General features: G+C 41.5%; 2 protein-coding genes across 2 annotated transcripts in view; one reads left to right on the forward strand and one right to left on the reverse strand.

Moving 5' to 3' along the window:
* Positions 1 to 5,461, reverse strand: part of LOC137629037 (L-threonine 3-dehydrogenase-like) — a 29,718-nt gene extending 24,257 nt beyond the window's left edge. Inside the window, exons 1-2 of the mRNA XM_068360304.1 lie at positions 5,280 to 5,461; positions 716 to 839 (exon numbers count right to left, since the gene is read on the reverse strand). Coding sequence (XP_068216405.1) covers positions 716 to 835 — 120 coding nt within the window. The 5' untranslated portion in view covers positions 836 to 839; positions 5,280 to 5,461. The remainder of the gene's footprint in view (positions 1 to 715; positions 840 to 5,279) is intronic.
* LOC137629234 (uncharacterized) overlaps positions 1 to 21,814 on the forward strand; it is a 113,437-nt gene that overhangs the window by 36,107 nt on the left and 55,516 nt on the right. The gene's annotated exons all lie outside the window — the stretch shown is intronic.

Genomic DNA, 21,814 nt, shown 5'->3' on the forward strand with positions numbered 1-21,814 from the left:
GATGAAAGATTCTGAATGGTACAAAGATAACATAGTAAATTAGAGGAGCACTCAGTAGAGCGCAGACCTCCGCCGTGGCAGCTTATTTCTCGATCTTTTGCTCGACCTTGACCTGGGACCTTTGACCTTAACATGTATTCAATGGCGTGGATTTTCATATACTCAAATATGAACTAAGTTTGAAGTCTCTGTGACAACGATGTCTAAACTTATGGCTGATTTCGTGAATTGAATATTTTGCTTGACCGTTACCTTGACCTTCTTAAAGTTGATCATTTTCAGCTTTTTACATAACGGTTAATCCCTGCAAGTTTCATTACTCTACGATTAAAGTTATGGCCAGGAAGCTGTTCACAAACACACACTCACACGCACACACACACACACATACACAAACAAGTGTGAAAACATAACCTCCTTCCAACTTCGTTGACGGAGGTAAAAATATTCTAATGTTCTTAATTATCTTTCAGGATATATCATACAGTGGATTGTATGCCCTCTTTCACTGTGTCTGAAACTACCATCTATTTTTGACATAGAAAAGTACCACTTTCACGTGTAGGAGATGATGAGTATGAGTATCAAACATTAAATCAAACACTCTCTTTTACTATGGCCAACACCTAGCAAATATACCATTCTACCTTTTAAGTTCACATTTGATCAAACTGCTTATATCTATACCCAACCACCAAGCATTTCAATACATCACCCTATCCACTCGGATGACCACATCACCAGGACCAGGGCTGGGGACTGGCTTCTTCACTAGCTGGTAGCCCTCTGTCTCTGAGTCCTTGAGAAGGCAACTCATTTCTCGTGGCAAGGACATCTTCCTGAGAGGGACGAGCACATATCATTAGTAATCTGATTGTAGTCATGTTCATAAGACTTGTCATTGTACAGTGAAAGGATTAAAGAGAGAAATAATCAAGTAATGCTTCTCAGTTCAGGAGAAATAATCAAGTAATGCTTCTCAGTTCCGGAGAAATAATCAAGTAATGCTTCTCAGTTCAGGAGAAATAATCAAGTAATGCTTCTCAGTTCCGGAGAAATAATCAAGTAATGCTTCTCAGTTCAGGAGAAATAATCAAGTAATGCTTCTCAGTTCCGGAGAAATAATCAAGTAATGCTTCTCAGTTCCGGAGAAATAATCAAGTAATGCTTCTCAGTTCAGGAGAAATAATCAAGTAATGCTTCTCAGTTCCGGAGAAATAATCAAGTAATGCTTCTAAGTTCCGGAGAAATAATCAAGTAATGCTTCTCAGTTCAGGAGAAATAATCAAGTAATGCTTCTCAGTTCCGGAGAAATGATCAAGTAATGCTTCTCAGTTCCGGAGAAATAATCAAGTAATGCTTCTCAGTTCCGGTGAGTGAGAGGAAAGCCAGAAGAAAGGAGGGAGAAAGGCTGATTGGAATGAGGTAATGAATCTGAAAATAAAAAAAAGTACTCAAAGGGGACAAAATTGATAAAGATGAAATTAGAAGGACACAATTATGGCTCTAAAACGATTTGGAGGGACGAATGGAAAAAATAGATAAACCGTGGAAAGGGAGTTTTCAAGAGAAAGGAAGAGGATTCAGAAATTAAAAATGTAATAAGGACAATAAATAGAGACATGAGAATGATAAAACAGACATCAAGGAGACCTGAAGAATGGAGGGAAGAGGGAAAGAAATGAAGATACCGAAGAAACTTGAGATTAAAGAGAATAGAGGTGTGAAAGGAAGAAAAGAAGATGAAAGAATTAATGTGGGGAGTAGGGGTTTGAAGGAAAGAAGAAATTAAACAAGAAAGGAGAATAATCGTGAGTAAATAATATGCAGAACGATAATAGTGAAGCAGGGAGAATAAGGAATTGGAAGAGAGAAAAAGAAAATATGATAGACTTAGATACAGTAGAGAAAGTAGACTGAAGAATTTTTGTGTGAAAATGTAATACATGGCAGATGTTTTTCTCATTCTAATGGAAAAATCTTTACATTATTGTTTCATGTTAAGTATTCTAACTTATAAATACATTATTTCCTTAAAAGTTTTAATTCATGTGTTCTTTAAATATCTAAAGATTGAAAGAGCAGCAGTTCACTCCGTCTAGGTGGGCGTGGCTTAACTCTAGTCTCATGCTTCGTGTGAATAAACATGTAGCTTACTGTCTCATTCCCCACAGATCGTATCACTGACAAGCTTAAGCCTTTAACTGGGCTCCACAAGGCACTAGAGGAGTTGGAAGACCCAGACCTACATGGCTGACGACTATGAAGCGTGAAGTGAGAAATGATGAATGGAGAAGTATTGAATTAAAAGCTCAAGATAGAGACGACTAGCGAAATTTAACGGCGTCCCTTTGCTTCAATAGGCGTGGGAGGAGATGATGTTTAATATATATATATATATATATATATATATATATATATATATATATATATTTCTCTCTTTTTCTTTTTTTTAACGACTCCACGAGGCACTGGCAGAATAGGAAGACCCAGGCCTACATGGCTAAGCACTTTGAAGCGTGCAGTAGATGATGATGAATGGAGCGGTATTGATTTAAATGCTCAAGATAGTAACGACTGGCGAAATCTAACCGAGACTTTTTGCGTTAATATGCGTAGGAGGAGGTGATGACGTTTACAATATATTTTTATTTTAACTGGGCTCCACCAGCTGTAGAAGGGTTGGAAGGCCCAGATCTACATGGCTGAGGACTATGAAGCGTGAAGTAGAAGAAGATGAATGTAGAAATATTGGTTTAAAAGCTCAAGATGAGACGACTGGCGAAATCTAACCGAAACTTTTTGCGTCAATATGCGTAGGAAGAAAATTGTAATTAGTGATAAAACAATGACTTTCTTAGTTCTACGCCAATGAATAATTATCTTAAATAAATACGCAATTATAGATCTTTTAAAATCTCCCACTAGTTGGAGAATAGAGGTGTTTCACGTTTTCAGACTCTACGTTTAAGGGTTAAAGGCCATTCATGAATGGCAGAGGTATAGAACAGACAACGCCCTAGTTTAGGAGTTAGCCCCTCTCACCAGAGTATGGCTACTCCCTCCCTCCTACACGAGGGACGGGGGAGAGATCGAGTACTTATACGTTTGGCAATGCTGCTCACTGTGACAGGTTATATATATATATATATATATATATATATATATATATATATATATATATATATATACGCTAGAAAATATTAAGTTATTACCTTATGATCCTTAATATGGAATTAAAATCCTTCCTAACCCAAATTTGGTACCAACTCCGTTTGTCCATTGAAAGTTAATTTCGATTATGGTTTGAAAGTTAATTTGTATTAATGGTACATAATTCGTCTTTTAGAACGCTTACATTATTTCATCAAAAGAAATAGAGCTTTGATAAAAAAAACAAAAGTATTTAATTTTCAAAAATAAATTCAAGAAACCCATCTCTATGTTAAATGGAATTTTCATTTTAAAAGGATCAAGGTTGCACAGATAAGCTGATCAAAATTAATACTTATATATCCAAGATAAGATGTTTCAAGTGTTATTCTCCTCAAGATATGATTATACTCATCAAATCAAAAGCTGTTCGAGAACCAAATTCGATACATTTTAACAATAATTTCAGGAGTGAGTGTTCGATGAATCTCGTGTTTTGTTCAAAGGTCGTAAAATGTTTTGGTATAAAGCTATATGTTGAGAGAGAGAGAGAGAGAGAGAGAGAGAGAGAGAGAGAGAGAGAGAGAGAGAGAGAGAGAGAGAGAGAGAGAGAGAGAGAGAGAGAGAGTTTTTCATAGAAAAAAAATCTCGTAGCCTATTATTTCATGACTTGTATTTAATCATAGTGAAGAGTGGTGTATATCATCATCATCATCATCATTATTATTATTATTATTATTATTATTACTTGTTAAGCTACAACCCTAGTTGGAAAAGCAGGATGCTATAAGGCCAGGAGCTCCAACAGGGAAAATAGCCCAGGGAGAAAAGGAAAATAAATACTTTAAGAAAAGTAACATTAGAATAAATATCTTCTATATATATATATATATATATATATATATATATATATATATATATATATATATATACTATAAAAACTTAAACAAAACAAGGGGAATAGAAGTAATATAGAATAGTGTGCTTGAGTGTACCCTCAGGCAGGAGAACCCTAACCCAAGACAGAAGACCATGGTACAGAGGCTATGGCACTACCCAAGACTAGAGAACAATGGTTTGAATTTGGAGTGTACTACTCCTAGAAGAGCTGTTGACCTTAACCAAAGAGTCTCTTCTACACTTACCAAGAGGAAAGTGGCCTCTGAACAATTACAGTGCAGTAACCCATTGAGTAAAGAATTGTTTGATAATCTGTGTTGCCAGGTATATGAGGACAGGAGAATATGTAAAGAATAGGCCAGACGATTCAGTGTATATATTTAGGCAAAGGGAAAATGAACCGTAACCATAGAGAAGGATCCAATGTAGTACTGTTTTGGCAGTCAAGAGAGAGAGAGAGAGAGAGAGATCTGGGCAATCTACGAAGGGTCAGTATAGAAAACGGAGGTAAATTTTTTTTTCTTAAATAAAGCATCGTAATTTTCTATCGTTATTTTATATAGTTTGTATCATAATCAGATATATAATGCTTATATATGCTACGTAACATATTTGGTATCAGAATTTTACTTAAAAAGAGGGTAGCATATTCTACAAATTTATAAGTTGGACTTCATATAGGATTGTTGAGTACTAGGCTACGCAAATTAACTATTATTAAAAACCTGTTTATCTCATGTAAGATTGTTTTACTTTTCTTCAAGTCTTTTATGTATTTTGGGAAATTCTTTTCTAAAGAGATTTTCAGTTTATTGTACTGTTATGACTCATAAATTTACAATATATATTTACTAACTAAAGGGCAAGAGCAGCGGAAAAGTGGGCTTCAAAGAAGTAATAACGGGCTTTACGTAACAAAGTACATAAATTATTCGAGGAAATGTACGAAAGTCATCCAAATCTCTTGTTCAAGTATCAACCAAAAAGAAGAACGAGTTTACATCACTACGTGTTGCTATGCTAGTTGAGACTTGTCAATTCCCTGCAAAACTTCTGTATCTGGATATTTGAAATCCTCACTCACATTAATATTTTCTCATTCACACGAGCATAATAACGAGTCTAAAATTCATGCTGCAAAGAACAAGTCTTGTAAACAATAGATATTAAATTACATAAATTGATGGAAACGAAAGCGGCTATGCGCATGCACATCTGTTACTTACTCCGTATCCAATCAAGGTAAACAATTCAAACTCAGTAATCAGACGACGTTACAGGTTGTTACAGTTGTTTTATATCACAAGACACTGACGTTACAGGCTACAAGATTTTAATGTTGGTGATAATGAATGTGCACTGCGAAAAAAGTCTACAAGTGTACCCAGTGTCCAAGTTGAGGATAGAAGAACGGAGTATCGTACATTTCTTAAACACTGTCTTATTATGCCGCATAAAGACATGCATGCAAATAAACATATCCATTACACTTTAAATCTTAAAACATATTCATTACACTTAAAGGTTACATGCCGAAGCGGAAACTTGAAGAGAGAACGTAAGACATCGTACGTCAGGCATCCACGCCCCAGGGGCCAAGGCCATTAAACGACCTTGAGGTCACAGCTCTGTTCGAATAATGGAGGAATTTCTTCGAAGATAATAAAATTATCCCCTGTCCAGTGACTTATCAGGTGGCTAGGAACTCTCTCTCTCTCTCTCTCTCTCTCTCTCTCTCTCTCTCTCTCTCTCTCTCTCTCTCTCTCTCTCTCTCTGTATATATATATATATATATATATATATATATATATATATATATATATATATATATATATATATATATATATATATATATATATATAGACAAAAAAATGGAGCCACTTCTAATCCACTGCAGGACAAAGGCCTCAAATGTGTCAATTCATGTCAAGGATTTGACCAGTTTTCAGGAGTTCAGGAGCGTGCTGGCCAGTCCTGATTGGTGAAGGTGGGAGATTTTCTTCTGATCACTCACAATAAACCAACCTTTTATGGGTGGCCCTTACTAGTACAACTCATGTTACAGACATGATTGTAGTTTTTGCTTATTTCTGACCACGTGTTGACATATAATGGATTCCCAAAAGTATTCCTTGTATTATACGGAACAGGTACAACTCTTGTTCTGACTAGCACAAGAACTTGGAAATTACTTTTCAAGTCGGGATACAAGTAACAGCAGGAAAATTGTATGCTTAATTTTACAAGAAATTATTTTCCCAAAAGTTTAGTAGGATTTAGCTTCCACTGATCTTTGGATAACAGATAAAAGTAAACATGCACAGAGTCTACAGACCCAATAAATACCACTAAAATCCCTCCTAGATACATTCTAAGGTAAAAATGGAAACATGAAAATTTTTACATTTTCCATAAGGGCGGCCCTTTGGAGTTTTTCCAGATGAAATCAAATGAAACAATACCGGGTTAGTGACAAAAGGTATTATGACTTCGAATCAACACCACTGTCTACACTAAGCCGACCAATCTTGGCTTATGCCTGAATGGAGCTAGTGAATGCATTGCTAGATACAAGGCCTCAGCCATCAAGGCCTATGTACACAGGGCCCTCTCCCAATGCTTCTCTTGGGCTGACACTCATGCCAAACTTGAGTGTATCACCCAGGTCCTGGTGAACAATGGCCATTCCTACAAGCAAATTATCAGGGAAATCAAGCTAACCATGGACATTTGGTACAAGGACAAGCCACGGACTGATAATATAGCCAGGACCATCAACCTTTACTACAAACGTTATTTGCATAAGGATCACTTGAAAGATGAGAATGCTGTGAGGGACATCGTCAAAAACTATGTCTCCTCTGTGGATGAAAAGGCTGAGATTAAACTGACCATCTACTATCAAATAGCCAAGATAAAATCCCTCATAATGAGAAACAACCCAGCCCCGCCGATACTGGACTGTCTTAGTCGTGCCAACGTAGTTTACTTCTACCAAAGCCGAGTTCCAGGATGCCCTGGACGTTACATAGGGTTGACTACTGTCACGTCCAGCAAGGTCATGTGTATTTAAACATTTCCCCTCCAATCTCATAATAACAGCATCAGATGGGATAAGATTGTTAAGAACACTAAAATAATTGGCAGCAGAAGGCTGAAAATACTTGAAGCCCTCCTCATACAATGGGAGAAACCCCTTCTCAACACAACGCAAGAGATGTTCCTTCTCCCCTACTGCCGAAGGACTAACATCCAAAGACCGAATATGGACCCTACCGAACATGAAAACCAAAATTAAGACAACCCAGATCATTGCCAGAACAGTCCACCTACAATGGAAATCATCCTGGCTAGCACATCCACCAATCAGATCCCAGCCGTCAATGGACATTATGGCGACTTCTTGCTTAGCAGTGAGTAGAGCCGCAGTCTGGCTGTGACTCGGTCTTTTCCGGTGAGCGAATCAGCCAATGAAAATTCGTTGCCAAGTTTACGTCACTACCTGCTCCGCCCATGTCGCCGGAGGTGGCCAGTGTAAATTTGCCGCCACTTTCTACAAGCCAGAAGTACCATTTATAAGGACGTTGCCAGCACCATTTCAACCCCTCTAGCGATACCTGATAAAACGCTTCGCTGTAAACTGAACTTTACTTACTTTGTGCACTCATTTCATAAATTCTACATTAAACCCGACTTTGACCTACCTTGGATTTCCCTTACCCTTGATGAAGGATGAATTTTGCCTTGTTACTGGTGTAAAGAAAATCGCAATGCTACTGAGGCAGCAATCATATTCAGTAAGACATACATTATTATTATTATTATCATTATTATAATCATTATTATTATTATTATTATTATTATTATTATTATTATTATTATCATTATCAGTAGTAGTAGTAGTAGCAGTAGCTAAGCCACAACCCTAGTTGGAAAAGAAGGATGCTATAAGCCCAATGATTCCAACAGGGAAAAATAGCACAGTAAGGAAAGGAAACAAGGAAATTAATAAACAAGAAAGCTAGTGAACAATTAAAATGAAAATTTTAAGAACAGTAACAATATGAAAATAGACCTTTTATATATAAACTATAAAAACAAGAGGAAGAAGAATAAGATAGAATAGTGTCCCCAAGTGTGCTCAAGCAAGAGAACGCTACCCAAAGACAGTGGAAGACCATGGTACAAAGGGTATGACACTACCCAAGACAAGAGAATAATATTTTGATTTTGGAGTGTCCATCTCCTAGGAGAGCTGCTTACCGTAGCTAAAGAGTCTTCTACCCTTACCAAGAGGAAAGTAGCCACTGAAAAATTGCAGTGCATAAGTTAACCCCTTGAGCAAATAAGAACTGTTTTGTAATCTCAGTGTTGTCAGGTTTATGAGGACAGAGGAAAATGTGGAAAGAATAGGCCAGACTATTCAGTGCATGCGTAGGTATAGGAAAAATAAGGCGTAACGAGAGAAAGGGATCCAATGTAGTAGGTCATTCAATGGACCCAATAAATCTCTACCGGTAGCATCTCCTTTTGATGTTTCCGTTAACTTGTACCAGTCTCTCCTGGTTTCTCCTGTTGCAGTTGCTACCAATATCTTTGTTTATCTATATTTTTCTGTTGTTTGGTAGCTCTACTCTTCTTCCCACCTTTTTCTGCTATACTCTTTTCCTTGAAGGCTGTTTAAACCTCTTGATTCCACCACCATGTTTCTTTTATCTGTTGCTCTTTGATGTTTATCCTCCCACACATCTCTGCTACTGCTGCTTATCCCACAGCCTCTTCCATAGCCTCCTGACTAGTACAGTGATAACACTTTCACCAAGCATTCGCCTGGCTGCAGATCGATCCATGCCCGGGACCGTGAGTTTAAGCTGTTTACTGGGAAGCATAATGCTGTGGTTGGACGCCACAGTGGGGGGTTGGGCTTGCTCGGCTGACGTTCTGTTGAGCATCTATTCTGGCGAAACTTGAACTGAAACCAGACACCTTTACCTTTGCCTTAACATCTCACACCTCTTCAGGCAATTCTAACATTCTATTTACATATCTCTCTTCTCTTTACGTCTAACCTCTCTTGCCTTGTTCCCCCTTCAGCTTCAAAGTTTTAATCCTCCTACTCCTGGTTGGGACTCTTCTTTTCTTTATTGCCTTCAGCCTAAAATATTTAACTGTTTATGTTGAGCAATGGTGACGAATTCATTTGGATTAGTCGTATAATCTATAGTGAGTTTCTTGTCTTCCTTCCTAACCTACACATAGTCAATTTGTGTCTCATTTTGGCCACTTTTATAAGTTACCACACACAAATACACACACACACACACACACACACACACACATATATATATATATATATATATATATATATATATATATATATATATATATATATATAATCATCAACATCTCCTCCCACTCCTAATGACGCAAAGGGCCTCATCGTCTCTATCTTGAGCTTTTAAGCCAATTCTTCTCCATTCACCATCTCCTACTTCACACTTCTGAGTCCTTGGCAATAAGGCCTGGGTCTTCCAACTTTTCTAGTGCCTTTTGGAGCCCAGTTAAACGTTTTGTGAACGAATCTCTCTTGGTTAGTGCGAAGAGCATGCACAAACCATCTCCATCTACCCCTCACCATGATCTCATCCTCACACACACATATATATATCTATATATATATATATATATATATATATATATATATATATATATATATATATATTCGTATGTATATATGTATATATATATGTATATATATATATATATATATATATATATATATATATATATATATATATATATTTATATATATATCATTGCAAATTAAGGAGCTCTTTAACAATTTGCATTATCAAAGGGTAGAATTTAAAATATGCTGGATTCCTGGCCAAGTTAGAGTTGTTGGTAATGAAAATGCAATAGATTTACCACATGACATTAAGCTACACGCTATGGATTATTTAAATGTTATAATGCATTTTATAGTAACAAAATGGCACACGATCTGGATCAATGAATCTAACAATAATAAATTTAATCAAATGACTCAATTGTTTCTCCATGGGAATCATATTTATTGTCAAATCCACATTATCGAAGCGCTCAGAAAACAAGTGTCGCCAGTTTCCCCACGAAAGCTTTAATATCGCCAGTCTTTCGAATGCCTGTAAAAAAGCTTGTTGTACAGTTTTGGGACCGCGTATTTTAAAAGCCCTAGAAGCTATAGAAGACATATATCTTGTTTCCATTAATTTGAAACCATCTGTAACTATTCTCGTGTCAACACGATTGGTTGGCTGCACAATATGTAGCAATTCTCGTAGATATTTTGGACGTCCAGTTTTGATAACTTTATGGGTTATTGTACATTGTTTAAACTCAATTTTCAATTTGATATACAGCCACTGTAGTTCAATTAGTATAGGAGTGATTTTTCTCTGGGTGGGACACCTTTTATCAGTCTTGCTCCTCCGTTTATGTTTTTTTAATTTCTTAAGTTGCACTTTTGGTAAATTGTGGTAGATAGAATTGCAGTAGCCAATCCTGGTAATAACACAGTTTATCACAAGTTTATCTACAGAATGTTCATCAAGGTACTTCTTTATAAAAGCAATGTTTCTAAGATGATAACCAGCAGTTTTTACATTATTTATTTGGGCATTGAAAAACGTCACAATTTAGAGATTGCCTAGATCGCGAACTTTACTATATATCAGGACAGAGTTGTTATTTGTGTTTATTTGAATATAGCCTGAGTTTCTTACAATTTTTTTCTTTCAAACACCATAAACTCAATTTTATTTTATCTTAATTTTAGTTGTTTGATTGTCATCCATTCCCTAACATCCATTTATGAGACGATATAACTTATTTATGTCTGTTGTTACTTCGCGGGTCTCTTCTTATAGTATTCGTTTTTCTTCTCTTCGATAAATAGGGACCTTACGATTTTGTATTCTACACGTCATATACTTTCAGTTTTAAACAGATTCCACTTTCTTTTCGCTTTACCCCATCCGTTTCTCTAAAGTCTCCCACATCAAACCAAGGCGATCGGCCTTTACCAATTATAGTCTTTTCCATCAGTGGACACAGTATCATCTTCACTTTTACTCACCCTATTATATATGGTCATAAGGAAGTCAACGTACATAGAGCCCAACCAACGTTGGTTATTATTACCCCCAAGGAATATTGATAGCATCATTTATATTCTTCGCAACTTCGATAAATATAAAGTTTATTTTCTTCACCACTGCGTGTTTCTGCAGAGGTAACCTAAAATCAATAAGTTTGTGTACTGGAGATATAGTGTATTTCTCTTCACATTTATAACAGATACAGTGTTATTCATATTATCACTTAAAACTAGGTCCAACGTATGCCCAGTCAAAGTAGTTGCACAATCAACATTATTCACCAATTGATGTGATTCTAATAATTCTTTAGATGCTGACGCATCATGATTTGATGCGTCACCCATCCAAAGGTTGAAGTCTCCACAAAGAAATTTATATTTTCCATGCTAATCATCTCAATGAGTGATATGAATTAATCGAAAAAAATATAGTATTTTTTCTCGGAGATTTTTAAACTGTTAGAATAGATACGTTTGTGTGCATAAAGTTTATTTCTATATACTCAAAACTTGTTTCACTAGTTCTTTTTATCAGATTTAATGTACACGTTCCTTACTTCTCTTGTCGTTTATCTGTTTCCTTTTTTTTTCTTTACCACTGCTATGTTTCCCTGTTGGAGCCCTCGGGCTGCTTTTCCAACTGTTATAAACTTGCCATAGACGACCACACCTTTCGAAGAGGGTATCCTGTCACGAAAACTAGACCTATATATCCTGAATAACGTGCAGTTGATTTAATATTGTTTCAAATAAAGATCGATAATAAGAATTTATTACATGATTTGCTTTTCTGGAGTTTTACATATATTTGAAATTCATAAACGAGAAAATCGTGACATCATACCATTCCAGCGATTTAACATTCATTAGGGGGTTAGGCAGTGACGTCATTGACCACCTGATCCTACATTTAGAAATTGCATCATAGTTTAGGTTGAATGTAGTTTAAGGATGCAATTGTAAAAATGTTGCTAAAATTTCTCATAGGATTTATTTCACTTACGTAGCTGATATCTTGTGATGTTAATTAAAGTTAGTTAAACTGTTATTGATATGTGCAATGTTTTTGTTTATGATTATTATTATTTGGAAGCGTTTCATTCACGGTATTTAGAAAATAAGCTTATTTAGCTGCTATTTTTACATGATAGCATAAAAGATGGTGAACTTTATGATATAAAAGAATAACAGAAAAAGGATATTTAAACTTCTGAATCAGTTATTCAACCTAATATTTATATTAAAAGTAAAATTCCTAACGTAACGTAACCAAGGTATTAACCAGACCTTGTTATTCGTACATCAAACTCAAAGTTCTTAGTTCTCTGTAAACTTTGTAAACAACCTGTCAAGCACCCGGCTACTCTGCAATTGAAGGTGAGATAGTTTTAAATGTATAAGCAATTTAGTTATATGATTTGTTATGATAACATTTAATGTATTGGAGATCACAGTGTACTGTAGACAGTGATGTATTAACCCGTGACCGGACCCCCAAGGCTTCGAGGTTCTCTGGGCCCCTCGACAGCACCTGACGGGCCTCCGGTACAATTACAAAATGCAATAAATGGTTTGTAGGGACAAAAATACTGTTATTTAATGTATTTTGTGATGCTTTCAGCTTTTAGTATTACAGTATCAACCAAATTTGGATACTATATATTTTTTCCTTTTTATCATATATTGGTATTATTTCACTATATTACAGGGCAATGTAACCTAGGAAAAAAACTACTTTTTCTTATAGGAAAATTGCGCTCTCTTCGAAGGGCTATATTGCGTAGCGAAACATAGTCTGTTTGCCAAAACACAGGAGCAGTGAGATAATGTCTAGTCGGGAGAGAAGGAGGCATAGGTCAGAGCAATAACCAATAAATCATTTGCTCAATTGGTATTTGTTTACAAGAAAACACTCTCCATTTACATGAGAATTATGCAGTCCTACAGCTCTCCTCTTCTTGTACAGTAATTAGGAGGTTCTTTGTATGTGGGAAAGCACAAAAGGTCAAGATATGTTGAGCAAAGGGGGAGGGGTTATAAAAAACTAGTTTAGTTTCCTCACTAAAAGACCGGGAACTGTCATTGTCAACATAGTCAACCTAACAGAAGTTTGTGATGCCAGCGTCAATTAAGTAACTAGATATTTATATTAATGTTATGATGAAGACTGCTACGAAGGACTCAACTCGATAGAAAATGGGATGGAAAATCATGTTTTAGATGCGTACAGAAGTTTGGCAAACAATACTTTATGTTTATTTTTTTACTATGTTTCATTATTGTTATTCGATTTCGATTACGGTAACTTGATAATACGATGATTGGTGCCTTTTAAGTTAGACAGCTTCTCTTATTTTACCCCTTTTCTGTATTCTCCTATCCAAAACCCCTTATTTCCCACTGTAGAACCACATTATTGTAGTGATTAAGGGCCCTCTGTATCTCTAGATCTGATTTTTTGAGAAAACACTCTATTTAAGCAAGAATAGATATATTTTCATATCGGTTGTCCAAGTATGGTTGAAACTAATTTTACCTGTATTTGATAAAGATTTTTGGCGGAAATCCAGTTCTTTAACGAGGTATATGTATGATGATGGTCATGACCCATAGCTCCCATATTTTCAACCCTACCGATAAGAATACGGCCGTCTAAGCGTGGTCACAGAGCTGTGTTAGCCCCCATACGGTAATTAGGTAATGACACAGCTTGTGGGTTAGGTTAGGTGGTGTTCTGTGCATGTGGGATGCCCTGTCTGTTGTTATACAAAGTCTCCAAATGAACACTACAGAATACTGTAGTGTTCATTTGGAGTCTTTTAGTTCTGCCGTAGCTTGCTTCCCTCACAGATGAATATTGTTTCATTGTTCCTATGTCCTGGGAAGTAAAATATTTTGCTACTTGTGTTAGCCCGAAGGGCAATGATTTTAGCGTTATCTATCTAACTTATCTCTTAGTTCATTTATATAAACTTGACAAAGGGGTGGATACTTATTTAACATAAGGGTGAGTTGTAGCTTTGCGCTCCAGCATCTGTTTGAACTTGGCTTCCATTTCTCATTATCAGACTAATTATCGAGGACACGTTTCTACCCTGAACTTTCCTTATTAACATGATCAATAGAATAAGAACCGTAATAACCAAGAAGTTTAGAATATAAAACGTTGGGCTGTTTATGCTGTTCAAACAAGTAACGTACAACAGAAGCACCACCTGTCAGTGTTTTTATCCGAACTACTTGCTGGCCTGTGCTAAGATGACAAACGGAGCATGATGGAAATTTTTCATTAAAATCGGTAACTTCGTTAATAGAGGACTCTACCATTAGTAAATGTGATTCAAAATAGCATTTGTTCCGTAACCGAAATACAAACCACGCTATTTACAGAGGGGGGTTTACCTTTTAGCGCAGCTGAAATGACAAGCCAATAGTTTTAACGAGGGTTAATTACCCCCGCGCTAGTTAGCAGGGGTTGGGGAAGGGTAGCTTGCTACCCCTCCCCCCTCCACACACCGGTGACTTGCTTCACTTCACTTTTGGCTCGGCGGTGATCAGACGTGTCTGCTCATCGTCCTCGTGACAGCCTTTAATTTTCTGCTTTTTCTTTTCAGCGTGTGTGTTGGTTGGAAGTTGACCTTCATTATTTTTTTATTTCCTCTTTACAATGCGTACATGCCCTGGAGTTGCCGGCCGTCCTTGTGGGACTTTCATGTCGGACGTAACTACGGATCCGCACACCCTCTGCCCTCAATGTCGGGGCTGACGGTGTGACCAGGAGAACATGTGCCGTGAGTGCAGGGAGTGGTCTGCCTCCCAGTGGGAGAGGTTTGGCCGTCGGCGTAAGAAGAAGTCCAAGAGAGACCGTTTTCCTCCGGGGTTAGCCTTGAAGGAGGAAGGTTCTCGGGACTCCTCTTCCGCTGCCCAAACCTCCTTCGAAGCTCCCCCTCGTCCGCCTCCTAAGGAGAGTCGGCCGAGTGGGAGCGCAGGCCCTTGTTCTGTTTCCCGACCTTCGGTGGGGGGAGAGGGCGTCGCCTCCCATAGCGAGGCGGTTCCCCCTCCTCCTCCGGGGGAGGTTATTGATAATGCCTTAACCAATGATGATCTTTTACAGATTTGGTCGTCCCTGGGGCTTAAGGGCTTTCCCTCCAGGGTCGCTTTAATTGACCTTGTCTCGTTGGGGGCCGCTGTTAAGCAGTCGCCGGCGGTAGCAGAGGTAGACCCTCTGTCTATTGTCGACGTCGTGGTGACAGAGGCTTCCGACGTGGCTGGGCAATCCGCCGCAGGTGCTGTTGCGGATGATGGTGCTATAGGCTCTCCTTCCCCTTCCGTACATCCTTCGAAGGGGGAAGTGAGTCCTTCGGTCTCTGCTGCTGCTCAGCTTCCTTCTGAGGGAAGTCCCTTAACGGAGACTCCCCTTCGGAGGACCAATGGTCCCGACGATCTTCCCCGAGGCCGCCTCCGCCGTAAGGCTCACCGTCCGCTACGCCACAAGGGCCTCCCTTTCCCTTACAGGGGGACTAAGAGGCGCCTTTTTGGGTCTTCATCCTCCGGGGGGGACTCTCCTCGTCAGCCTCAACCTACAGCTCCACCTTCCTTGAACCTCTCTGCAGACCGTTCACCATCTCCTGCCAGATCTTCGCCTTCTGGAGAACTCGTCACCCGACGGGCAACGGTCCCTTCGGGGCTAAGGGATCCTTCCCTTCCTCGAGCAGTGCTAACGCACAGGCGCTCTCCTGCTCGCCAGCGCTCTCCTGATCTTCAGCGCTCTCCTGCTCGTCAAGACTCTCCTGCTCGCCGACGCTCGCCAGCTCGTCGGCTCTCTCCTGAGGTTCGCCCTCCTCGCCAGCGCTCTCCTGCTCGTCAGCTCTATTCTGAGCGTCAGCGCTCATTTGAGGACCATTGCCCTGCGGTCTCTGACCACCCTATAGTTCCTGCTGAGCTCCCTGCTCACCATCTGCCTGGTCCTGTGGCTACGCAACATCGTGCTGCGCGTGTCAAAAACACATGTTCGCCAACGCGCCAGCAATCTTCCAGTTCCTGCTCGTGAATGCACCGCACCACCTGCTGCGCCACCTGTCCTTTCACATGACACGCGTCGACCTTCTGCTCGCCAGCGATCTCCGGCTCGCCAGCGATCACCTACGCGCCAGCGATTACCTCCTCGCCAGCGTTCACCTGCTTGCCAGCGCGCACAGGCGATCTTAGTATCGCCTATTCAACAGCGACAGCCGGCGCGCCAACGTTCTCCAACGCTCCTGAAGGAACATGGTTCGCCAGCTTCTAGCTCGCCATCACGCGATCGCCCTCCTGCGCATGCTGCTCGCCATCGCTCGCCATTGCACGATCGCCCTCCTGCGCATGCTGATCACCATCGCACCCCATCTCGCGATCGCCCACCTACGCATGCTGCTCGCCATCACGCGATCGCTCTCCTGCGCATGCTGCTCGCCATCGCTCGCCATTGCACGATCGCCCTCCTGCGCATGCTGATCACCATCGCTCCCCATCACGCGGTCATTCACCTGCGCATGCTGCTCGCCATCGCTTGCCATTGCGCGGTCATTCACCTGCGCATGCTGCTCGCCTACGCTTGCCATTGCGCGGTCATTCACCTGCGCATGCTGCTCGCCATCGCTCGCCAACGCGTCGATATGCCACATCGCGCCATCACCAACCTGAGCGACCGCACTCACCAGCTCATCATCGATCGCCTGTGGATCTACATCACCAGCGGTCTTCCTCACCCTCGCGGCAGCGCGTTTCCTCGCCGTCGCGCCAACGCTTGCGTTCGTCGCCTCAGACACGCGTTCATTTACCTGCCCACCCTCGCGCCCACTCGCCTGCGCGCCCGCGCGATCATTCGCCTGCGCGCCCGCGCGATCATTCGCCTGCGCGCCCGCGCGATCATTCGCCTGCGCGCCCGCGCGATCATCCGCCTGCGCGCCCGCGCGACCATCGTTCGCGGCGAATTCCGCAGCCGGTGGTAGCAGAAGGAACGCGTGCTCCTAGACGGCACTCGGGATCACCTCCACCCAAACACAGGTTGGTAGTGCAGGACGAGGAGAGGTTAGTACATCATTCTTCCCCACCTTCTTTTCAGGCAGGTACCGTGGTGTCCACTACAAAGGATCGCCCGATCCCTTTCCCTTTAGCGAGGATTTCGGACTCTGTGTCCTTGGAGCAACAGACTTGGTTTGGTCCTCTGGCACGGGCGTTAGTGAGGGTTATGAAACCAGCACTCGCCGGCCAGGGTAACAAACCAACGGCTGTCTCTCCTACGCTGAAGAGAAAGAGATGAGTGGACTTCGTGGTGACTTCCCCCAGGGCGAAGTTGGTTCCCAAGAGGTCGATCGCGAAGGTCCCTTCTCCTGCACGAGTGCTCTCTCCTTCTCCCGTGGACGAGGCCTTTCCGTCCTCAGGTGAGTCCAGTGGGGCGGTAGTCTTCCCCTCAGCACCAGGGGGGGAGACTTCGCTTCATGCAGGAGAATCGTCTCGTGAGGAAGGGGCCCCTCGAACCTCGTTGTTTGGATCCTGTATCCCTCCCAGGAGGGAATCCAAGGACTCCAAGACCGTCCCTAAATCCTCTGCAAGGATTCGTCAGGAACCCACGACTACCCAGGGGAATGTCCACGTGTCACCCCAGACAGAGATCCCTGGGGCAGGAGACTTAGCTGCCAGCCCGCAGGGAGGAGAACAGCAAGAGTCCGAACATGCCTTCTGGCAGGTCCTAAGCCTGATAAGGCAACTTAACGGGCTTATGGATCCAGTCATCGCCCCCCGTGAAGGCAAAGACATGATTTTGGATGAAGTGTTTGACATTCGGAAGGCCCCTAAGACCAGTGCGGCTCTGCCCTGGTCTCGGGGGCTGAAGAGTGCCAGGGCTAGGGCCAACGCTCAGCTCGCACTTCTTGCCTCCTCCAGTCGTTCCACTGCCGGGAACAAGCTCATCCCTCCTCCTCGTCTTCAGCAGAGGAGGTATTTCGAGATCCTGGGTGAGCACAACCTCGCTCTTCCTCTCCATCACTCTGTGGAGGAGCTGGCGAAGGGAGTTCCCCTTGAGAAACTCTCTGCCCGGCAGGTGTCGTTCTCGGCGGGAGAGATCCTTAGCCACGAGAAGGTCGCTAAGTGTGCCATGCAGGCCACTTCGTGGCTGGACTTCTGGCTAGGATCTCTGGGCATCCTATTGCGATCGGAGGACTTGTCCAAGGAGACCAATAGGAAGGCCCTAGAGACCTTCTTGCTCTCGGGCACCCGCTACATCGAGTTTTTGGTGCACCAGGTTACCACCCTGTGGGCCAACTCGGTGTTGAAGCGTCGCGATGCTATGTCCGAGAGATTCCATCCGAAGGTCCCCGCCGTGGATGTGTGTAGGCTCCGACATGCTTCCCTTCTGGGGGAGAATCTGTTTGAGCCTCAAGACATGGAGCGAACGGCTGAGAGGTGGAGGAAATCCAGCACGGACTCCCTCCTCCATAGGGCCCTTACAACTCGGCCCTATAAGCCTCCAGCCCCGCCACAACAGCAGCAACAGCCTCGTAAGGCTCCCAAACAGGCACCGGCAGCTGTCTGAAAAGTTTGTCTGGCCAGGGATAAAAAAGGATGCCCGGGAATGGGCGAGGTCATGCATCAACTGCCAGTCAAGCAAGGTCAGCCGTCACACCGAATCGGGGGTGGGCGATTTTCCCCAGCCAAAAAGACGTTTCGGACATATACACATCGACGTCGTGGGACCATTGCCCCCTTCTGGATCCGCTCGCTACCTACTTACGATCATCGATCGCTCCACGAGGTGGTTGGAGGCATCGCCGATGACCGAAGCTACGACTCAAGCATGTGCCGAAGCCCTCCTGTCAAGCTGGGTGAGCAGGTTTGGCGTTCCTGACGACATCACGACTGACAGAGGCCCCGCTTTCCTCTCAGAAATATGGCTGGCTTTGGCGAACCTGATGGGGACGACGCTCCACATCACCACGGCGTACAACCCCGCGGCAAACGGCATGGTCGAACGAACGCACCGCGCCCTCAAGGCGTCCCTGATGGCGAGCTGCACCGACGGGGACTGGAAATCACGACTTCCTTGGGTACTCCTTGGCCTTCGCACCGCCCCTCGCGCAGACGGCGAACCTTCGCCCTCCGAAAAAGTTTACGGGGAAGCGCTCGCAGTTCCTGGCGAATTCTTTCCCTCATCAACCGACGACACGCAGCTGGATCACCTAAGGGATATCGCCAGGAAGTTCAGGCCGTGTCTCAAAACTTACCAGGACAGAACCAAGCACTTCAAGCCAAAAAGCCTGGATGACTGCAAGTACGTTTTCGTCCGTGTCGACGCTCATCGACAACCACTGACTAGACCTTATCGAGGTCCCTACCGGGTTATTAAAAAGACAACGAAAGCCTTCCTTCTCGACGTCCATGGCCAAGAGGACTGGGTCTCTATAGACCGCGTGAAACCAGCGTTTCTTGAAGGAAGCAACACCGCCTCCGCTGGACCTGGCAGACCCAGAGTTCCGCCACAAAACAAGCCGCCCAACGAAGGAAAAATCATCAAACGACGTCAAGAGGAAGAGATCCTTACACTGACCGCCAGCGCGCCCCTCCGTTCAAAAACAAGAGGAACCCTCCGACGCCCAAAAAGATACGAAGATTGATCATCAGCCCTCTACGCCGCCCGATGTCTTGGGGGGGGGGAGTACTTGTAAGGACACCGATCCCTTCGTCGTCCAGAAAATCGACAAACTACTTATTTATTTAAATTCTCTCTGCGCCACACTGTGGTGTCCTATGTATATATATTCCGCTCTACCAGAGCTACATTTTGATATATGTATCGTTTCATGACATGTTTTTGTTAACCCATAATTCATATATTTGTAAGTGTGAGAAAACACATATATTTTGGCGGGCACTTCAATCTGACTTGGCGCCAATGTAATCCTACGTTTTCGTCCGCACCTTGTTATGTATTTCCGTGCGCATTCAAATAAAGTATCAGTTGATCTTGGTGACGCTTGTCTCACTGTCCTTACAGTATAGGAGTAATCCTTTCTCTGGGTGGGACGCCTTTTATCAATCTTGCTCCTCCGTTTATGTTTTGTAATTTCTTAAGTTGCACTTTTGGTAAATTGTGGTAGATAAAGTTGCAGTAGTCAATCCTGGTAATAACACAGTTTATCACAAGTTTATCTACAGAATGTTCATCCAGGTACTTCTTTATAAAAGAAATGTTTCTAAGGTGATAACCAGCAGTTTTTACATTATTTACTTGGGCATTGAAAAACATGTTACAATTAAGAGATATGCCTAGATCGCGAACTTTACTGGATATCAGGGCAGAGTTGTTATTTATGTTTATTTGAATATAGCCTGAGTTAATTACAATGTTTTTCTTTCAAACACCATAAAATCAATTTTATTTTATCTTAATTTTAGTTTTTTTATTGTCATCCATTCCCTAACATTCATTTAGGAGACGATATGACTTACTTATGTCTGTTGCTACTTCGCGGGTCTCTTCTTATAGTATTCGTTTTTCTTCTCTTCGATAAATAGGGACCTTACGATTTTGTATTCTACACGTCTTATACTTTCAGTTTTAAACAGATTCCACTTTCTTTTCGCTTTTCCGCATCCGTTTCTCTAAAGTCTCCCACATCAAACCAAGGCGATCGGCCTTTAACAATTATAGTCTTTTCCATCAGTGGACACAATATCATCTTCACTTTTACTCACCCTATTATATATGGTCATAAGGAAGTCAACATACATAGTGTTCAACCAACGTTGGTTATTACCCCCAAGGAATATTGATAGCATCATTTATATTCTTCGCAACTTCGATAAATATAAAGTTTATTTTCTTCACCACTGCGTGTTTCTGCAGAGGTAACCTAAAATCAATAAGTTTGTGTACTGGAGATATAGTGTATTTCTCTTCACATTTATAACAGATACAGTGTTATTCATATTATCACTTAAAACTAGGTCCAACGTATGCCCAGTCAAAGTAGTTGCACAATCAACATTATTCACCAATTGATGTGATTCTGATAATTCTTTAGATGCTGACGCATCATGATTTGATGCGTCACCCATCCAAAGGTTGAAGTCTCCACAAAGAAATTTATATTTTCCATGCTAATCATCTCAATGAGTGATATGAATTAATCGAAAAAAATATAGTATTTTTTCTCGGAGATTTTTAAACTGTTAGAATAGATACGTTTGTGTGCATAAAGTTTATTTCTATATACTAAAAACTTGTTTCACTAGTTCTTTTTATCAGATTTAATGTACACGTTCCTTACTTCTTTTGTCGTTTATCTGTTTTCTTCTTTTTTTTTTACCACTGTGTTATTTTTCCCTGCTGAAGCCCTTGGGCTGCTTTTTCAGCTATTATAAACTTGCCATAGACGACCACACCTTTCGAAGAGGGTATCCTGTCACGAAAACTAGACCTATATATCCTGAATAACGTGCAGTTGATTTAATATTGTTTCAAATAAAGATCGATAATAAGAATTTATTACATGATTTGCTTTTCTGGAGTTTTACATATATTTGAAATTCATAAACGAGAAAATCGTGACATCATACCATTCCAGCGATTTAACATTCATTAGG

This window comes from Palaemon carinicauda, chromosome 37 (genome assembly GCF_036898095.1).
Source record: "Palaemon carinicauda isolate YSFRI2023 chromosome 37, ASM3689809v2, whole genome shotgun sequence".
In the NCBI taxonomy this organism is placed as follows: Eukaryota; Metazoa; Arthropoda; class Malacostraca; order Decapoda; family Palaemonidae; genus Palaemon; species Palaemon carinicauda.